The following is a 21,532-nucleotide window of genomic DNA, read 5'->3' as shown; positions in this document are numbered from 1 at the left end:
TCGACCTGTCTTCCATCCCAGAGGGTAAGGGAGAGACCGTGGGCTCCTCACGGCATGCAGCACAGCGCCATTACCAGACTCCTCCCTCTTACCAGACTCCTCCCTTGGAAGTGACGTTTTGACGTCGCTTCCACCCTGCAATGGTATGGAGACGGTGGGGGCCATCTTCCCCTCACTCATCTCCATACCCAGGAAGGAGAAGGATCCGATCGCCTCCGCCGCTACCGACAGCTCCGGTAGGCGGCAGAGGGCACCGGAGAGCGGTGGGAGGGGGGCCTCTCCTGCCGCCGATAAAAGTGATCTTGTGGCAAATCCGCCACAGAGACCACTATTATCGGAAACTGGACAACCTGCTGAAGAAGAGGATACCAGGGTTATGGCAGCGAGCTGCTGCCATAACAAAGCTATCCCTCTTCAAAGTTGGGACATATATCGGCGTGCGGCAGTCCGGAAGTAGTTAAAGTGATAGAGACAAAGTAAAATAACTAAGATAACAAAAAAAAACGCACAATAACCAGCACTATAATTGAAAGAATTAATGGTGATTCCAAAAATTTTCCATGAAACCGGGCAAGCCTGCCCTGAACTATAACAGTGTTAAGGTAAATCAGTTCCTCAACTATAAGGGTGTATGGGGCCCTGAGGCTGGTGGCTGTGGGGACTGTGAGACACTGGAAGTGTAATGTATCCACGTGGTCCAGATCCCATAGAACTTTTCGTGTCTTTACATGTTGCTATCCATTTCTCCGCAGCCATAACGCTGTTTACCAGGCGGATCCCATCAGCTAGCCCAGGGATATGGGCTGTTTTCTAGTGCACAGGGATCAGACGCCTGGCTGCATTCAGGAGGTGAGGTAGAACCGACTTGCAGTAATGACTGAAAGGAGTAGACGGCACGTGGAGCAAAGACTCAGGCGTCTCGATATCTAAGATTACTTTGATCTGGGTCCTGATATTCTGCCAAAATGGCCGGAGCCTTGGGCACCCCCACCAAATATTTAGGTAAGTGCCCCTCAGCCCACAGCCCCTCCAACAGGCATCAGATTGCTGGAAAAATCCTAGCCAGGTTAGCAGGTACTCTATACCAACGGGTCAATAGCTTAAAGCAATTTTCCTGCATCCGTGTGTCCACAGAACTCACATGGGTAAGACGATACAGGTGGTCCAGCTGAGCCTCTGTAAACGTTAGCTGCAGGTCTCTCTCCCACTACCGTACACAGACTTGCAGCATCTCATATAGGACTGAGATAGAGTGAGGAATAGGGGCAGCTGTCATACAGAGCTTCTCAAATGAGGTCAGGGAGAATGGGGGTCTGATAGCCTGAGGCAAGCTGAGAACAAAATGGCGCTACTGCCTATAGCGCCAATCATCCCACGGGAAGGGACCAAATTGGTCTTGGAGCCAATCCAAGGATACCAGACGCAGCTCCTGTATGAATCTACCACATCGCACCTCTCCGTCCCTTGCCCATAGAAACCTGTATGTGTTAAATGGATAATGGGGTTGATTGGTGTGAACTTTGAAATTTCATAACAATCCTGCAGCCATCAAAAGTCCAGTCAAGTCAAATATTCTGTGTTTCACAAATGCTTTATAATGTACATTTTGCTACTTGGCAATGCATATAAAGCAGAAATATGTCAAAATATTTTTTTTTTTTTATATACTGATGCCATGCGAATCCAAGTCTGCAGCTGCTGCTTTCCCTAGTTACACTGTCCACATTTCATCTATGAATGTGATGCTCTAAAATGACCACACCATTGTTGGGAATAAAAAAAAAATTACATAGAACCTGTGGTCATTGGAAATATGAAAATATCTGGGCTATTACAATGCGTCTAAAATGTTGTGGATTTTGTTGAACAGCTCCTGGCACTTGTTGGCGTGCTACTTCTCGCTCTCTATGTAATTGTCCTTTTTCAGCTTGGCCATGTACAGAAATAAGAGAGATGTTCCCCAGGAATTAACCAGGGGATGTCTCCCAAAAGTGCAAGGGGGGAGACAGGAGGAGATAGTAGCCCCTGGGCATTAAGGGCGTCCCAAATTTTCAGAGCATGGGTGGTGAACAGGGGACACTGAGTCTGAAAGACCCCGATGTTCTGGAGAGCCAGGGGGAGTGGGACAGGTTGCGGCCTGCTAAGAATTTCTCCAGGGGGACACAATTTATTGCATACGTTATGGTGCCAATCCAATATCCTCTGCATGGCAATTGCTTCATAATATCTCTTAGGGCATTGCAGGGTTCGGAAAACAACCCGGGGGCTCCGCGCATGCCAGATAAATTTTAGGAACAGACTGTTGAGGGCCGAGAAGTAAGACCTGGGTACCATCTGTAAATAGGAAAGAATCTGTAGCAACACATTCATTTTTAAGTTACTGGCTCTGCCCATTTAGGAGAAAGTGGCACGGTTCCATTTGATCGGATTGTGAAAAGCAAAAAGCAAGTTACTAGGATATAATTGAGAGAATTGGGCTGGGAGCTGAATTGCTAGATATTTTAGGGAAGAGTGGCACCAAGTGAAGGAAAAGGATGCTTGTAACCGGGTATGCATGTCACGTGGGAGAATCTCCGACTTGCTATAGTTAATCTTGAAATTTGAAAAAGAATGGAATCTCTGTAGCTCAGCCATTTATATTAGGAAGGGAAATTAGCGGGTCTGTCGCGTAAAATAGGACATCATCAGCATAAGCTGATAGTTTGTGTTCCATCGTCCCCACACTAAGCCCTCTGATGTTAGGGTTCAAACTAATTACACTCAGCAATGGCTCTAGGGTGAAAGAAAATATGAGTGGGCATAGGGGGCAGCTCTGCTTAGTTCCAATCTGAATGGGAAAGGAGACAGAGTTCCATTCACCTTGACTCGAGCTTCCGGGTGGATATATAAGGCTCCTATCCATGTAAGCATTTTATGGCCGAGGCCTACCCTGACCAGCACAGTTTGCAGGTACGTCCAGTCCACCCTATCAAATGCCTTTTCAGCATCAGTAGATAGAAAAAGACAGGGTGGACTGACATCCTGCGAGTTTACCCAATGACCCAGCTGGAGTGCCCTTTTGGAGTTGTCCCTGGCCTCCCTCCCTGCTATGAACTCTGTCTGGTCAGGATGTACTACAGTTGGCAAGATGGGTTTCAATCTGTTCACTAAGATCCGCGCCAGTATCTTGATATCGGTATTCAGGAGCGAGATTGGTCTAACTACTGGGGGCAGTAGGGTCCCTTCCCTTCCTTAGGGAGAACCGTTATGTGAGCCAACAGTGCTTCTTTGGGAATGATCATTCCCAAGGCCAAGGCATTAAAGTATTCACACATGGGGCGGCTAGAGAGGAGGGGGAGGAATTTACAATAATAGGCATTGGTGAAGCCATCAGGGCCCGGGCACTTGCCCTTTGGAAAGCCCTTGATAACCGACGATATCTCCGTTAGAGTGGTTGGGTGCATCTAACTGCTCACTGATTTGTGTCGTAAGCTTGGGTCACTGTGCCTCATCTAGATACTGTGAAAGGAGTTCCGTTTTCCGTGTAGGCGTCAACCCAGGGAGGGTGTCGGGGAGTTGGTAGAGTTGGGCATAGTAGTCCCTGAAAGGGTCTGTGCTATCTCAGAGGGAAAAACTATTGGCGGGCCCAGGGTGGCGGTGTGAAGCCTGCTGACAAAGCCAGATGTGCATTGATGTCTAAGAGCTCTGGCCAGCAAGCGCCCGCATTTGTTCCCAAACTTATAGAACTTGTGGGGTACATGTTGTAGCGGTGCCCGAATTTGTTCTTCCCTAAGGGATTTGAGTCGCCAGTGCCTGGGTCATGCAGTGCTTGTGCCTAAGTTCCACGTCCCGAAGTTTAGTCAGTAAGGACTGCAGTTCCCCAGTATGTGCGTTTTTAAGTCTGGATCCCTGGGAAAACAACTCCCCCCGAACCACCGCCTTGTGCACCTCCCACACTGCTGACACCCCTGTGTCTCCCATTCGGTTTTCGGCAAAGTATCGGGAAATATTGTCAGAGACTTGTTTCAGAGTCACCACGTCGTCTAACAGATTCTCATTTAGGTGCCAGGTCCACTGTTTGGATTCCGGGGGTAGCGAGGCGAGGGAGATGGCGACCGGGCGTGGTCAGAGATGGTTAGAGATCCGATGGATGTGCTGGATAGCGACTCCAGAAAGATTTGGTCCACTAGCAAGAGATCAATGTGGGTATACACATTATGAGTTGCAGAGTGATAGCTAAAATCCTTGACAGTGGGATGGAGAATTCTCCAGCAGTCAACCAGGTGATTAGCATGCAGGTATTTCCGAAATCGCTTAAGAATTGCAAAGGAATGTACTGAGTGGCCAGTATCTAGCTGTGGGTCAGAGCTTACATTAAAATCTCCCCCCAAGATCAGTTGCGCCTCCCGGAACGAGGAAAGGGATTCCAGAACCTTGTCCAGGAATGTAATCTGGCCGGTGTTTGGGGCTTACACTGTGGCAAGGGTAATTTTACGTGCAAACAGGGTGCTCTTTAGGAAGACAAACCTGCTGTCTGAGTAATGATCTAAGGGAATAAAGGGGCAGCGTATGGCGATCTCCACTCAATTTTGACCGACGTGAGTTACTAAGGTACCATTGATCATATAAATGTGTGGGAAGGCAAGGGACTGAGTCAGTGCAAAAATGCGTTTCCTGCAAAAAGAGAATGTGCGCCTCCAGTCTCTTCATCTCGAGCCGCAACTTACTGCGCTTATGCGGAGAGCCCAAGCCGCGGACATTGTATGACAGAATTTTCAGAGAAGCCATGAGGAGCCGGTATGTGGATGTCCATTAAGATCGTCAGGAACAGTGGAGAGAGACTTGCAGCAGCCTGAACCATGGAACACAAGGAGTGCTGGGGAAACAATAGACAAAGCCTGGAAAAAAAACATTCAAACATAGCACACACTAAACAGTACGTTTGACAGGCGTACAAAAAATACCAGTAACAACGACACAGTGCTCGTTGACCTGGCCCCTTGGCCAAACAGGAGGTGACAAGCAGTGCACCGCAGGTTTCCCCGTCTGGGAAACATAACTCAGAAGAATTAACCTATTGGGGGTAGGCGGGGAGGCATCAAGCGTGAGCCCAGCAGGTGGGCCCGCTTCAGCGAAGATGCACACCCAGGACCTGGATGTGCAAGTAGGTAGTTTGCAGCAACAACATCCCTGAGGGAGAGTTCAGTGAAGACTAAGACAATCACTCAGAGAACCACCGATGAAGAAGGGGTGAGCCGTCCAAACGAGTTGAACCATTGCGAGGTCTGTTCCGGCCCCTGCGGTGAACAGGTTGCCAGGGTTGTGAACGAGTAGGACCAGGAATCTCCGGGGAGGTGCGCCAGTCTGGAATGTCTATGAAGAGCAAACCAAGGCGAGATAGAAATTGAGACAGATCCATTTTATTCCGCAGGGTGACCTGGCGACCTTAGTGAGGGAAAAGCTGAAGGTGAAACCCCAGCGGTAAGTTAAGTGAGCATCTTGTAGGGCCTCTAGAAGGGGCTTGAATGCCCTGCGTTGCATCAGGGTGCGTCTGGAGAGGTCTGGAAATAGGGATAGTTTGACTCCATCAAAGTCCACTTGGGGGACACCCTGCACACGGTACATGATACGCTCCTTCAGCGAAATATTAGTGGAGTTTGCAAATAATTTCCCTTGGCTTATCCGGATCATCCGAGGGAGATCTTCAGGTTCTATGAGCACAATCAATTTCATTATGGTCAGGTGCTTCCCTGCCCAGGATCTGCTTAAAGATACCTTGAAGGGTGGGGACTATTTTCACTGTGTGCAGTAGCCTCTGGCAAGCCTCTAATGCAGATATTGACCCTGCGGCTGTGATTTTCAACAATATCCAATTGATCAAGCAGGGAATCAATACGTTGATCCTGTGTTTTGCAGTGAGTCTGGAAGGCTTGTAGAGTAGGTGTAATGTCTTCCACAGAGGTCTCCAGGGCATCTACTCTAACCCCTAGATGAGCTGTGTCAGCCTGCAGGGCTTCCATGTCCTGCCTCAGGGCCTTCTCCATCCTGGCAGTAAAAAATGTCCAGATCAGCCTTGGTGGGGAGGAACAGTATGTGCAGTCGTAAATCCCTGTCTCCCAGTGCTTCAACCAGGTCTGAGCCCCTGAGCGAGCCTTGTGTGGGGCTAGGTGAGGAGGGGGGAGGAGGTGAAGCTGATGGCATCTGTGGAGTGGGGATCTGGGAGGCCGCATGTGTGGCTGTGGAGCACTCATCCGGTGCCATGCCGCCGCCTGAAAAATAAACATCCAGGGAGCTGGAACGGAGCTAACGGGTGTTAGCTGTGGTGGTGGGGATGGTTTCCACTTCGGTTGCATCCCGGTGCGGATGGTTTTTGCCCCCTGCGGTTGCCACTGAAGAGGATTACAGAAGCGGCCGGCTGGAGATCTGCTGGGACACGCCCTCACGCTCTCATGCCGTGGTCACGCCCCCCACGTTTCTAGATTCTGAGTCATGGGGAAAGCAAAAGAATTATCAAATGATCTGCGGAAAAGGTAGTTGAAATGTATAAAACAGCAAAGGGATATAAAAAGATATCCAAGGAATTGACAATGCCAATCAGCAGTGGTTAAACTCTAATCAAGAAGTGGAAAATGAGGGGTTCTGTTGAAACCAAATGAATGTGGTAGTGTCCCTCGCGCTATAAAGAATAAAGGAATGTGTCTCAATCAAAATAATAAATAAGTGAAATAAAACGATAAAGGTAAGTGGGCGTGAGTATTATGTGATGATGTCTCTCAGGACTGCAGCAAAGTCAAAAGTGTTCACACTACACTTCAGCAAACTAAAACCTGTGGAAGGACTTCGCGCTTCAAATCTATCACATAAAAAGGTGACAGTATAACAACCTACAAAGGTGCAGCTATAATAGCTGAAAACATATATATCAATGTGAATAAGCACAACAGTGAATAAACACGCATAAAAATAATCAAACAAATCCAAATGTGCTGGTGACACACATGATCTTCATAAGTGAAAAGTTCATATTGTTCTCTTCTTAAAAGCAAAATTCCTATATGGCTGTAGCTGGGATCAGGTATGGGGGACAATGAAGGCAGTCTATAAATGGGGGGTCCGGTATATCCGGGCTCTCTAACCTCTCACCTTAAAACAGGGGAATAAAGGCATCAGGTGTCTGCTGCAGTAGGTCCTGTAAAGTGCAGTGCATAAGGTAATCCGGGTGATGTGCCTCTAATGATAGGATAATCTTCCCGGCGTACAGATGCCTATAAGAACAGAGAGGGGGAGAGAGAGAAGGGGGGGAAGGAGGGGTTGCCCACCTTGGGCTCCACCGGTCCGGTGGAAAAAGAAAAGAGGGAAAAGAGAGAAGCCTCCAATGGTGTAGTAAATTTGACCAAAGTAGTGTTTATTAAGAATAAGGGTGGTCTCTTACATTTAAAACATGATAAAAAAGCATAAAAACATGAGAGAAAGCTGGAGCGGCGTCCGAGGCGCCTCCTTACTAACTTCCGGTTACGTATTGGTCTCTGCCACGCCCTACGCGTTACGTCACCGCTCGTCCCCAGATGAAGTCACGAGCGGTGACGTAACGCGTAGGGCGTGGCAGAGACCAATACGTAACCGGAAGTTAGTAAGGAGGCGCCTCGAACGCCGCTCCAGCTTTCTCTCATGTTTTTATGCTTTTTTATCATGTTTTAAATGTAAGAGACCACCCTTATTCTTAATAAACACTACTTTGGTCAAATTTACTACACCATTGGAGGCTTCTCTCTTTTCCCTCTTTTCTTTTTCCACCGGACCGGTGGAGCCCAAGGTGGGCAACCCATCCTTCCCCCCCTTCTCTCTCTCCCCCTCTCTGTTCTTATAGGCATCTGTACGCCGGGAAGATTATCCTATCATTAGAGGCACATCACCCGGATTACCTTATGCACTGCACTTTACAGGACCTACTGCAGCAGACACCTGATGCCTTTAATCCCCTGTTTTAAGGTGAGAGGTTAGAGAGCCCGGATATACCGGACCCCCCATTTATAGACTGCCTTCATTGTCCCCCATACCTGATCCCAGCTACAGCCATATAGGAATTTTGCTTTTAAGAAGAGAACAATATGAACTTTTCACTTCTGAAGATCATGTGTGTCACCAGCACATTTGGATTTGTTTGATTATTTTTATGCGTGTTTATTCACTGTTGTGCTTACTCACATTGATATATATGTTTTCAGCTATTCTAGCTGCACCTTTGTAGGTTGTTATACTGTCACCTTTTTATGTGATAGATTTGAAGTGCGAAGTCCTTCCACAGGTTTCTGTTGAAACCAAACCACGGTCAGGTAGACCAACTAAAATTTCAGCCACAACTGCCAGGAAAATTGTTGGGGATGCCAAGAAAAACCCACAAATAACTTCAGGTGAATTACAGGACTCTGAAAACATGTGGTGTGGCTGTTTCAAGATGCACACTAAGGAGGCACTTGAAGAAAGATGGGCTGCATGGTCGAGTTGCCAGAAGAAAGACATTACTACGCGAATGTCTTACAATACGCCAAACAGCACAGCGACAAGCTTCAAACCACCTGGCACAGTCATTTGGAGTGATGAGACCAAAATTTTGGCCACAACCATAAGCGCTACATTTGGAGAGGAGTTAACAAGGCCTGTGATGAAAGGTACACCATTTTCCTACTGTGAAACACGGAGGTGGATCGCTGATGTTTTGGGGATGTGTGAGCTACAAAGGCACAGAAATTTGGTCAAAATTGATGGTAAGATGAATGTTCTCAAAAAATACTGGAGGAACATTTGCATTTATCAGCCAGGAAGCTGCGCATAGGACGTACTTGGACATTCCAACATGGCAATGATCAAAAACACAAGGCCAAGTCGAACTGTCATTGGCTACAGCAGAATAAAGAAGATTCTGGAGTGGCCATCTCAGTCTCCTAACCTCAATATCACTGAGCCACTCTAGGGGGAGATTTCAAACGTGCAGTTCATGCAAGACAGCCCAAGAATTTACAGAAACTGGAGGCTTTTTGCCAAGAAAAATGGGCAGCTTTACCATCTGAGAAGATAAAGAGCCTCATCCACAAATACCACTAAAGACTTCAAGCTGTCATTGATGTTAAAGGGGGCAATACACGGTATTAACAACTGGGGTATGTAAACTTTTTTTGATCAGGGTCATTTGGGTAGTTCCTGTTGCCATTATGATTTAAAAAGAGTAAACAGTTGATTGATAATAAATGGCTTCAGCCAAACACTAACCATGAGTGAAAAAAGTTTTTGTGTTATCATTCATATTCTCTGAAAAATGGCCAAGAAATCATAAATTCTGCCAGGGTATGTAAACTTATGAGAACAACTGTATAATTAGGGATAGGGGTGCATGTATTCATGCACTCAATTTAAAGTCCCCCAAAAAAAACCTAGTTAGATGATGACATTGACTGCACTGGTGACAGTATGTCCAAAAATGACAAAAAATTACAACTTCAAAAAAACTCACCATGCCTCTACCTCGGACTGTCCACATTTAAAAAAGGTGTCCTTTAGGGGATATCTGTCCTGTCCTGGCATTTTTTGGGCCACAAGAAATCAGATGGACCGTCAGTACATCAGAATTGATCAACGTTATACACTGATTTGGGTTATTTTCACCAAAAGAAATGTAGCAGAATACATTTTGGCCTAAATTTAAATTTTTTTTTTTTTTTGGCCAAAAACAAAGACCCAGTGGTAATTAAATACCACCAAAAAAAATCTCTATTTGTGTGAACAAAATTTTAAAAATGTTGTTTGGGTACAGTGTTACATGACCGCGCAATTGTCATTCAAAGTGTTACAGCGCTGAAAACTGGCTTGGGCAGGAAGGGAGTAAAAGTGCCTGATATTGAAGTGGTTAAGAAAAGCCTGGATTTATTCCTAGATGCACATAATATAACTGGATACTGGCGATAGAGAAACTAACACAGCACAGGTCCCATTAAAGTAATTGTAAAGTCTTTTGTTGTTAAAAAAAATAAAAACCTACTTTCCTGCTCTGTGCAATGGTTTTGTAAACCTTCTTGTAAAAGGAATACATATTGAAAGATGGGGGTTGGGTGGGACTATGTATGACGCACAGCTAGGTAATAAGATATGCAATCACATGATGGTAAATTCCAAAGAAATCAACATTACGTTATTACTACATGTTTCGGACGTTCAGCCTCCTTCAGGTGACCTGAAGGAGGCCGCGCCTCCGAAAAACAAGTAGTCTTGGCAACCGTTTTGTTGGTGAAAGAGGAGACACTTCACTCTCCTTGTCATCCCTCTCCGGCCACGAGTGACGTCACACAGCGCCGGCTGGACCGTGCACGTGCCCCACAGCAGACACAGCCTGAGGATGAGGAAGCAGAGTCTGCAGTGACATCCCACATCACTACCACTCGTTTTTGGGAGCCAACCCAGTCATACAGGCCAGGAAAGGAGAGCTACATCCTGCTTTACATGTGATTCAAGTTCCATGTCTGTGAGTGCAATCCTCTACTATTTGAATCTGTATTTGTATCATTAAAACGGTATTGCACTAGGGCAGTCGTGCGCTCTTTTTCTTGTATACTGTGCCAAAACAGGCTTTCCATGGGTGCTGAGGCTGCAAAACCATGGCCGCACTGAGAACAAAGAAAGTAGAATGAAAAACATCAGTGGTAGTGTGGTCCCCAGTTGTCAAGTAAGTATTAGTGCAGACTATATAATCGTTGCAGTAGATATTCTATGAAGGAACACATTTTATAAATTTTATATATATATATATATATATATATATATAGAGAGAGAGAGAGAGAGAGAGAGAGAGAGAGAGAGAGAGAGAGAGAGAGAGAAGAGGTAATGGGAAGGTAGGGCAGTTGCTGAGGCTGACCATAAATCTAATCCCAAACTCAAGAGATTGTGATGGACTATCTTGGTACTAATAACAAACAAATGAATAATATAAAAAACTATTTATTACATAAAAAACAACAAACGGGGGTATATTAAAACAACAATTAGCAAAAAAATGATTTTCAAAGAGCAAATACTTAGGGTACTCCTAGAAAGTATCTGCTGTTGAAACAATTCTGAAAATTGATTGGGTTCTCTACTAGTTTCACGGTGACCGCTTCTTCAGGAGAACTATTCTGTAAGGTAGATAATGGAATAAGACATAGATCGAATACATAATATTCAAAATTGCACACAATGAGGTTCAGCAAGTTATACAAAATAAAAAATAAAAAATCAAATTGCTCACCGGACTGCAAAGATGGCCTATGTGTAAAACCACTAGCCCGAACTGGAGGCTTCCCCCACGGCGGACAAGGGGGATGTGTGCAGGTATGAGTCTAAATGAAAAGGTAATATATGAGATGATAATACACAAAACTGATGTAAAAAGTCACAATCCAGGTAGGGGGAAGGGGGGAGGAAAGGAAGCGAAAAGGGATAGAGGGAAAGTGCAACTAAGCAGATAGGTCTACAATCTAGAAGGGCATATAATGGTGTCAAAAGGCCAGGTAGGAAGTACACATGATTAATAGTACAGCCCACATACCCAACCAAGATGGAGTGTGGACATGGGGAGGTGGCAAATAAGCCCGGTGAATAAACCAAAACCGAGCAAGTGTTACCTTAAACCTTAGAAGAGAACCGTGACAGCCAGTGTGTTAGGGTCTCAAGGTCTTGGTTGGGTATGGGGGTTGTACTATTGTACTATTAATCACGTGTACTTCCCACCTGGCTTTTTGACACTATTATATGTCACAATCACTATTCACATCATTATCTTTATTATGAATTGAAACTTTTTATTACTAATGTATCTATTACTGTGTCTATTGTCTATTACTATTAATGTATCTATTACTGTGAATCATGTTTAATAAACTGTTAAGGTGTTACTTTTGTCTATCATGTTATTTTCAATTATTCAATAAATATTTCTTTGGAATTTACCATCATGTGATCGCATATCTTATTACCTAGCCGTGCTTCATACAAAGTCCCACCCAACCCCCTTCTTTCAATATATGTTCAATAGGAATAGAGGCAGATGAGCTTACCCACTCATTGCCTAATTTAAAGTCCCAACTCTTCTTTTCCCCTCTTTTCTGCTTGAAAAAGGTGTTCTATTTTTTATTTTTTTATTTTTTCTTAATGCAAAGAATCAAGGTAAAGTACCTTTAGCCATTACAACCACTTTAGGTACACTCTTATTCCTTTCTGCAAGGAAGTGTGGGAGAAATCATCTTAACACCTGACATTCTATTCCTACCCTACTCTTTAAAACTAAAATGTAGTTTTTATTGGAGTTGGGATTTAAGGTAAATGAGAAAACTATGTGTGTAGCAATGTTTGCTAGATGGCATAAATCATTTACTGGAAGCGGGGGGCTTCAGTAACCAAAACTGCAGTGTTTATCCTCATGACACAACACAGGAAGCACCTACATGGTTAACAGAGGACGGAATTAAAATTAGACTTGAGAAACTTAACATTAATAAATCACCGGGACCAGATGGCTTGCATCCGAGGGTACTTAGGGAACTCAGTCAGGTGATTGCCAGACCGTTGTTCCTAATTTTTACAGACAGTCTATTGACTGGAATGGTACCAGCTGATTGGAGAAAAGCCAATGTAGCACCAATATTTAAAAAGGGCCCAAAAAACATCCCTGGGAATTACAGACCAGTTAGCCTAACATCAATAGTATGTAAACTCTTGGAGGGGATGATAAGGGACTATATACAAGATTTTAGTAATAAGAATGATATCATTAGCAGTAATCAGCATGGATTCATGAAGAATCGTTCTTGCCAAACCAATCTATTAACCTTCTATGAGGAGGTGAGTTGCCATCTAGATAAAGGAAGGCCCGTAGACGTGGTGTATCTGGATTTTGCAAAAGCATTTGACACAGTTCCCCATAAACGTTTACTGTACAAAATAAGGTGCGTTGGCATGGACCATAGGGTGAGTACATGGATTGAAAACTGGCTACAAGGGCGTATTCAGAGGGTGGTGATAAATGGGGAGTACTCAGAATGGTCAGGGGTGGGTAGTGGGGTCCCCCAGGGTTCTGTGCTGGGACCAATCCTATTTAATTTGTTCATAAACGACCTGGAGGATGGGATAAACAGTTCCATCTCTGTATTTGCAGACGATACTAAGCTAAGCAGGGCAATAACTTCTCCGCAGGATGTGGAAATCTTGCAAAAAGACCTGAACAAATTAATGGGGTGGGCGACTACATGGCAAATGAGGTTCAATGTAGAAAAATGTAAAATAATGCATTTGGGTGGCAAAAATATGAATGCAATCTATACACTGGGGGGAGAACCTCTGGGGGAATCTAGGATGGAAAAGGACTTGGGGGTCCTAGTGGATGATAGGCTCAGCAATGGCATGCAATGCCAAGCTGCTGCTAATAAAGCAAACAGAATATTGGCATGCATTAAAAGGGGGATCAACTGCAGAGATAAAATGATAATTCTCCCGCTCTACAAGACTCTGGTCCGGCCGCACCTGGAGTATGCTGTCCAGTTCTGGGCACCAGTCCTCAGGAGGGACGTACTGGAAATGGAGCGAGTACAAAGAAGGGCAACAAAGCTAATAAAGGGTCTGGAGGATCTTAGTTATGAGGAAAGGTTGCGAGCACTGAACTTCTTCTCTCTGGAGAAGAGACGCTTGAGAGGGGATATGATTTCAATTTACAAATACTGTACTGGTGACCCCACAATAGGGATAAAACTTTTTCGCAGAAGAGAGTTTAATAAGACTCGTGGCCACTCATTACAATTAGAAGAAAAGAGGTTTAACCTTAAACTACGTAGAGGGTTCTTTACTGTAAGAGCGGCAAGGATGTGGAATTCCCTTCCACAGGCGGTGGTCTCAGCGGGGAGCATTGATAGCTTCAAGAAACTATTAGATAATCACCTGAATGACCGCAATATACAGGGATATGTAATGTAATACTGACACATAATCACACACATAGGTTGGACTTGATGGACTTGTGTCTTTTTTCAACCTCACCTACTATGTAACTATGTTTCTCTTTCCTGGAATTGCTGTTTGCTGTGAGTATTTTATCATCTGCATGAAAAGATCCACCCAGTTGTTTTGAGTATACGTTTGCTTTTTGCTCCACTCAAAGCTGCGGAGTTGAAAGCTCTCCTTAAGCAGAATTAAATGTAGAGCTTCCTGTGTGACAGATAATTGTAATCCTTTAATTTTAAACATGCTCATGTTTTGGACCCACTACCCAAACTGCATTTTGTTTTTCTTAATGGGGGGGGTGCTTTGCTTGGTGAAGTACATTGGATATTGTAGTGTTGGTTATTCTATATTCCTGCCCTGTATACTGTATCTAATGTCTCAATAATCCTGTCTGTAGGTGGCTAGTGTACGGAAGACCACAGTGTTGGATGTTATGAGGAGGTTGCTGCAACCCAAGAATGTCATGGTGTCCACAGGACGAGACCGGCAAACTAACCACTGTTACATAGCAATACTGAACATCATTCAGGGGGAAGTGGACCCTACTCAGGTGGCTAAATTAAGTCTGGTTACATTTAATAATAAGATTAAGTGAAACAAACTTTTTTTTTTTTTTTTTTTTCAAATCTTTATTTGTGTGAAACATGCGGAAATACAGAGACCTTTATGTGTGCATACAAAGAAACAGTCCAAATACAAGACCAAGTATAAAAACACCACATCACAGTAGTCAATGTCCATCCCTGGACTTCTAGGTCTAGGGAGTCTCTGCAACCCGCATGAGCTGTTCCACGGCTGTTCCATATTTATAAATGAGAGGTAGAAAAGTAAGGTAGAGGTGACCCGAAGGGCCTCTACTACTAACGGAAAACATTGAAGAAGCGTAGAAAGGAGGGGGAGGGGAGAAGAGGAAGAATAAATGAGAGAGAGAGAAAAAAAAAGGGGAGTGGGGGTAAGGAAGGGAGTGCCACCATCCAGTCACAACCATGTCTGGGGGAAACCTCATGAGACGGCCCACAACCAGGGAACTAAGTCACCAACTCCACTTACTCATCGGAATAGACAAATTTGCGCCAACAGAACCATTTTGTGAGAAATTTCTCACAAAGGCCCTTCTCTGTGGCCACCAAGTCCTCCATTGCATAAATGTCAGACACTTTTTTTAACCAACCAGTGACCGATGGTGGCTGCGTCTACTTCCAAAACAGCAGGATGCAGCTTTTCGCCACTGAGCAGGAGAGGCAATATGGATCTCCTACACAAACTGTATCTCTGAGTGCTGACCATTACTACTATAGTTTTTCTGAGATGGTAAAAGTAAAAAAGGCCCCACCCTATTGCACTCCCTGGTTGTATTTTTTGTTTCCTTGTGACTGAAGGTTTTTTTGGTCAGATACTTACATTTTTTTATAGCTGCAGTATCACTTACTTTGTAACATTTTCATCTTTCTCTGCTCGAAGAAAATTGCCTCAATATGGAGTACATGGAGGTAGGGGTGGGTACCATCATCCTTAATTGACAATGATATATAAAAGAGGGTTGTCAGGACCTACTCCAATAAATGCCCCATGACAAAAATAGTTTGAATGGACTATCTCGGTACCCAGGGATAAGATAGTTGAATATAAAAATTGAGTTTTATTATAAAGAAACACATATTACACATGAATACAGATAGTAGTTTAAGAACATAATTGCATACAGGAGAAAAAAAGTACAAACTTTACGAAATAAGAACCCCTCGGTGTAGTTGAGCCTCTGAAGATGTAGGTCCTATTTGGATTCCTCTACATGTTTCTCAAATTTGTTTCCTCAGGAGGAATTGGCCTTATACATCTAAAGAGAGATACAATCCTCTATTGATTTTATCACAAAAAATTTTAAAGGGGGAGGGGAAGAAAAAGGGTATACATTCTTATACAATGAATGCATATGTACTTGGAGTAAATCTAATAGAGGTGAGTCTGGCTTACCAGATGAAAACCCAGGGTCACAGATGGCAGTATATGAGGCACCAAATGAATTGGGTAATCCCCCCGCAGCGAACACGGGAGGCACTGAAAAGGTGCAAATGCTGAAAAATATTGGCATTGGTGTTATGAGCCATAAATGGTGAATCTAATGACACACAAGTGCAGGGAAATGGAAGGGAGGGAAAAGGGGGAGGGGGAAAAATGGAGGGGGGGGGAGAAAAAGGGAGGGGAAGGGGGGAGGTGGGGAAAAAAAGAAAAATTGGAATGGAGAAAGGGAAGGAAGTGGAAAAAGAGGGGGGGGTGGGATGGAAGTGGAAAAAGAGGGAGGGGAAAAAGGGGGGAGGGAATAGAAAAAAGAGCGGGAAGGGAAAGGCAGGAGAAGTAGAGAACAGTGAAGTGACAGTGACGATAAGTGAGAATGAGGGGGAAGTGGGGAAGGAGAGAGGGAAAGGTGGAGGTGTTGAAGAAGGGGGGAAAAGAGGAAAAATTGTATGGAGTAGAAAAACAAAAAATGTGTGAAAAGAAAGGGGGGGGGGGACAAAGTGGGGAAAGGGATAAAAAAGGACGTGGGACGTTTGAGGGAGGTGAACTGAGTGAGGAAAACCGTGAGTGAAAAAACATCTAAAGTAAAGTAAGACCCACCAAATTTATGGCAAGTAATGAATATGGCCTGGGGATCAGTAACAAAGTCCAACCCAAAATCACTGAAGTGTTATGCCGCGTACACACGGTCGGACTTTTCGTCTACAAAAGTCTGACAGCCTGTCCGACAGACTTTTGTCGGACTTTTGGCGGACTTGCGGCAGACTTTCTTACGAACGGACTTGCCTACATACAATCACACAAAAGTCTGACGGATTCGTACGTGATGACGTACACTGGACTAAAATAAGGAAGTTGATAGCCAGTAGCCAATAGCTGCCCTAGCGTGGGTTTTTTGTTCATCGGACTAGCACACAGACGAGCAGATTTCTGGGTCCGGCGTAGTTACGACGTAAAGATTTGAAGCATGTTTCAAATCTAAAGTCCGTCAGATTTGCGGCTGGAAAAGTCTGCTGAAAGTCCAGGGAAGCCCACACACGATCGGATTGTCAGCCAGCTTTAGTCCGTCGGACTTTTGTAGACGAAAAGTCCGACCGTGTGTACGCGGCATTACTGGCAGGGGTTATGCCTCTGATAAATAGAGCACCAAAGCCAGTGCCACTAAACACCTCCTCTGCAAGCAGGAGCCTGAAAGGGATATGTAAAGTATAGGCATGAGCAGGTACACTCATGGCTTTAAATGTTTGACATTGGTAAATCAGGGATTGGTAAAAGGAGTGTTCTTGCAAAAAAAATTCACCTAAGCAACATCTAAACCAAAGCTGGTCTCAGAGACCATGTTAGAAGGTGGTGGATTGGACTTGAACAACTCATCTTTTTATGATGTACGACAGCAAAGAAATCTGAGGTACCATCAGGCAGCCATGGGCTACCTTGAAAGCCTTTTGTACTAACTCCCATTTTAATACTGTTGCAGTGACTGGCCTCCAGTGCCAGTGTGCCACTGATACAGTAAGGGCTTGTGTCAACAGCTTTTACCTTGTGTTGATGGCATCAGATTGACATTAGTTTCTGACACTTATGAGGTTCAGAATTAATTGACAGGCACATTTGACCTCTTTCATGCGGGTTTTACATTCCCAATAACTTGTATGAGAATGCAGTATCTGCCTGAAGTAAGCAAAAGCTAGTCAACACAGGTCCAACTCCTAGTAATGCTGGTCTGTCTCTAAGCCGAAGACTAGAGGGCAGGCTCTGCTTAAGGCAGAGACAGACTTGTCCACTTGTCATATATCAAATTATGAGGACACAACAATGCATTTAGTAGGTACTGTTCCTTTTGTTCAGACTTCAGATTCAAAGTTGTGCTAAACAGTCCTGTGCTATCTGACCCCCCATACTGTTTTTTCTTTATCATACATCACGGGACAGAGAGTTATGCTAATATTCATTACCTATTGAGTTATACGCCATCTCTAGGTAAATGGACACTGGTAGACAAAGTCTTAGACAGGAAGTCAGCCCCTATATAATCCCTCCCGTACAGGAAGTAGTTCATTTTTTTTTTTACCAGTGTCTGCAAAGTGGATGGGCATGTTTGTTGAACTATCTGAGATCCAGGTCTTTAGTCCCAAAAACGGTTCTTAAATGAATCAAGGCATTGACTGGTCTGATCCATTTGAAGAAAAGCTTTTATGCTTAAATGATACTTGAGCCTCGCAAAAGACGCAAGGATCCTGCAAGGTTTTGCCTGTAACGCAACCTTTGGGGCGCTGGACCCTGCGTAGTGGTATCCTGGACACCACAGAGCTAAGGCATTCCTGCAGTGTGCTGTACAGGTGCAAGGGAGTGGACCCTAAATCATGAAAGGGTACCCAGTCCTTGAAGGTCCCCAAGTGACGTAACCCACCGTGATGCGTGAAGATTGGGCTCCTAGTTTCTAAGGCTGCCCTGCGCCTGGACGGGTAAGTGAAACCCCCTTATTTACTTATTGTGGGGTGCCAAAGTGATTGTAACAATCAGGCTAGATAGAGGCTGGACACCTGTGTGCTGTGACCACAGGGGGGAGTTTGGGCTAGCTGTGGGTGTTTGCAAAGAGTACCTTTTTTTTCTGTTGGCTGTTTTTTCTTATGGATGGTCCATGCACGAGGATTCGCCATTGCGCATCTTGGTTCACTGTGAAGCTCATGTGTTCGCCAAAGTGCATGAGTGAGAAGAAAAGAGCAAAGTGCACATACAAAAATGACATTTAAATCCTGCAAGGCTATTTAAAACACCTGAAAATATTCAGCAAATAAGCAAAAAATATGGGGATTTGGTCACACCATATAGTGCTTAAGCCCACTACTGCGTCCAAGTACCCCATTATCAGTGGGTCCTACACTATTCATAGAATGAAAGATCCTGCTTTTCTTAACCATGGGGGAAATACACTCCTCTTTATGGGAGAACTAAATGACTCCTCCTATAACACAGGTGGACACTAATAAGAGGTAAATCTCATTTTTGTATGTGTGCGCTGTAATCTTTTCTTCTGTTTGTCGGTCTTATAGCTGCACCATCTTCAATGTAATGCATTTTTAGGGAGTGCCCCCCAAGTCTATCGTTTGTTTGGCGGCCATGGCGCATGCGGCTTCGCAAAAGGCGTGTGCGCACACAGAGCTGTGCATGCGCCGTAGCCCAATCTTGTCGTGCGAAGATTTGTATTCATATGCGAATACAGCTGCGCCTGTTCTCCAGGACCACACATGCGTGGAACGTCCCGGCGCACAGCCAGCTTATTTAATTTTAGTATGGCAGGCATACTTCCAGGGGACCAGGTAGGCTCTGAACCAGTCCTTTTCAGCGGTTCATTTCTCCTTACCCGGATCACGTGAGTCACTAGGTGTTGGCAGGCTAAGGTGCTTAGTAGGATTGTTGCATAGGGGCTTGGTGAGCCCTATTAAAGGGTCTCCCTTCTGGGGTATGTAAATACTAAAACCAGGTACTCCCTTTTTGTGGCTTGCAATGTCTTCAAAAAAGAGGAGCGGGGCTAACTCTACAGGGAAGGGCACATCTATGTTGTCTACTCCTGAGGAGCCTAGTCGAAACCCTAGTGTTGTATGCCCTGAAAGACCAGCGGCTTCTGGGCAATCTGAGCCACTGCGCCTGTCTGGTATTGTGCCTATAGTCAATGCTGCTACTACAGCCTTATCACCAGTGATGATCTGTCCTCAGCCGGGTTAGAGGACAGGATTGCTTGCATGATTGCCTCTATCTCGCAGGGTGGTAAGAAGCGTGACAGATCCCCCTCCCCCGAGCCTCCTATCTTGGAGCAGGAATGGAGGACCTGGCAGATGAGTCTGCTTCTGAGCCAGACATCTCAAGTCTCCTGGAAGGTGCGGGAGACTCCCACATTTCTGCGGCGGCTCCCGCACACCCTCAAGCGCCTCCTGGGAATGACCGGTGCGGCGGAGATCAGCTGTGATCACGATCTCCTTTGTGTCAATTTTTAGCTGACAGCCGCTTCTCCTTCTCTCCCTCCCGCTGCTGACGGCTAAAAGCTATACAGGGAGATTGGTGATCACAGCTGTCCCTCCTGCTGCGCGTGATCATTCCCAGCTGCTCTGTATTCCTCCCCCGGCCCCCTCCGTGTCCTCCCCGCCCCCCCCCCCGTTCTTTTCCGCCCCCCTTGTCCCCCACAGCCAGCTCCCCTCCTCTCCCCTCTGCCAGCTGTGGGGGGAACTTACTAGGTAATAGGAACTTACTAGGTAATAGGACACAGTGAGCAAGATCGCTTCTGTGTCCTGTGATTACTGAGCAGAGTAAACGGTGTTTACTCTGCTCAGTTTATGAATAGACAGGAGCCTCAGTTTATGAATGGAATGTGTCCTCAGTCCCTTTGTCTGTCTCAAAGGGGAGATGTCAGGGGTCTGTTAAAAATTGCAGATCACCGCTGTTACTAGTAAAAAAAAAAAAAAAAAAAAAAATGTCATAAATCTATCCCCCATTTTGTAGACACTAACTTTTGCGCAAACCAATCAATGAACACTTATTGCGATTTTTTATTTTTTTTTTTAACCAGAAATATGTAGAAGAATACACATTGGCCTAAACTGATGAAGAAATTTTAATGTTATTTTTTTTTGTTTTTTTTGGCTATTATAGCGAAAAGTAAAAAATATAGTTTTCTTTTTTCAAAATTGTCGCTCATTTTTTTTTTATAGCGTAAAAAATAAAAACCGCAGAGGTGATCAAATACAAGCAAAAGAAAGCTCTATTTGTGGGGTACAGCATCGCACGACCACGTAATTGTCAGTTAAAGCGACGCAGTGCCATGTCGCAAAAAATATTTATTAAAATATTATGTAAAATATTGTATTCTTAAAAATGAAAAAGTGTAAAAAAAATAAACTGACACCACTCTCCCCTGCCCTACCAACACTGTCCACTCCTCCAACCCCCCCCCCCAAAAAAAAAAAAAAAAAGCATTATAAAAAAAAATTAAAAACAAATTAAATTGTAAAGAAATCAATTATTAAAAATAATACTGAACACCGTCCACTGCCACCCACCCCCTTCCCCAGAAGCACTGCGAAAAAATATTGAGAAAGTGATTTCAAAAATATTTTGCCGCGGGGGGGTTGGATGTTTGCGGGCGTGAAGCGCCGCCTCCCTGAAGTGAGTTTGCCACCTCCCTGAAATGAGTTTTTGCAGGTTGGGATGTCTGCTGAGCAATCTGGGCCAGAAGATGTCCAGTTGGTATCGGCCTCTCAGTCGCAGAGGCTTTTGATCTATACTCTTACTGAGATGGTTCATTCTGCCTTCAAGTTACCTCCTGCTGAGGTTTCTGAGCCCCCCTGGTCCTCTTTGGGGTTCCTGAGGCCTCCTCAGGCTGCACAGGCTTTCCCCTTGCACCCACTGTTGGAACAGGCGGTGTATGCTGATAGGAGGAACGAAAATCCACTCAGGATGTTCCCAAAGAGGCTTTCCCTTTTTATATCCCATGGAGGAAAAGTTTAAGAAGTGGGGCATGCCA

At 44.7% G+C, this 21,532-nt stretch overlaps 1 protein-coding gene across 1 annotated transcript in view; it reads left to right on the top strand.

The window, feature by feature from the left end:
* The window catches only part of LOC141113362 (tubulin gamma-1 chain-like), a 363,447-nt gene that overhangs the window by 288,286 nt on the left and 53,629 nt on the right, over positions 1-21,532 (top strand). The window contains 1 exon segment of the mRNA XM_073606422.1: positions 14,396-14,548. Within this exon segment, the coding sequence (XP_073462523.1) occupies positions 14,396-14,548 (153 nt within the window).

Source organism: Aquarana catesbeiana, linkage group LG12 (genome assembly GCF_042186555.1).
Source record: "Aquarana catesbeiana isolate 2022-GZ linkage group LG12, ASM4218655v1, whole genome shotgun sequence".
NCBI lineage: Eukaryota > Metazoa > Chordata > Amphibia > Anura > Ranidae > Aquarana > Aquarana catesbeiana.
The sequence above is the reverse complement of the archived record's forward strand: the minus strand, read 5'-3'. Positions and strand labels throughout refer to the sequence as shown.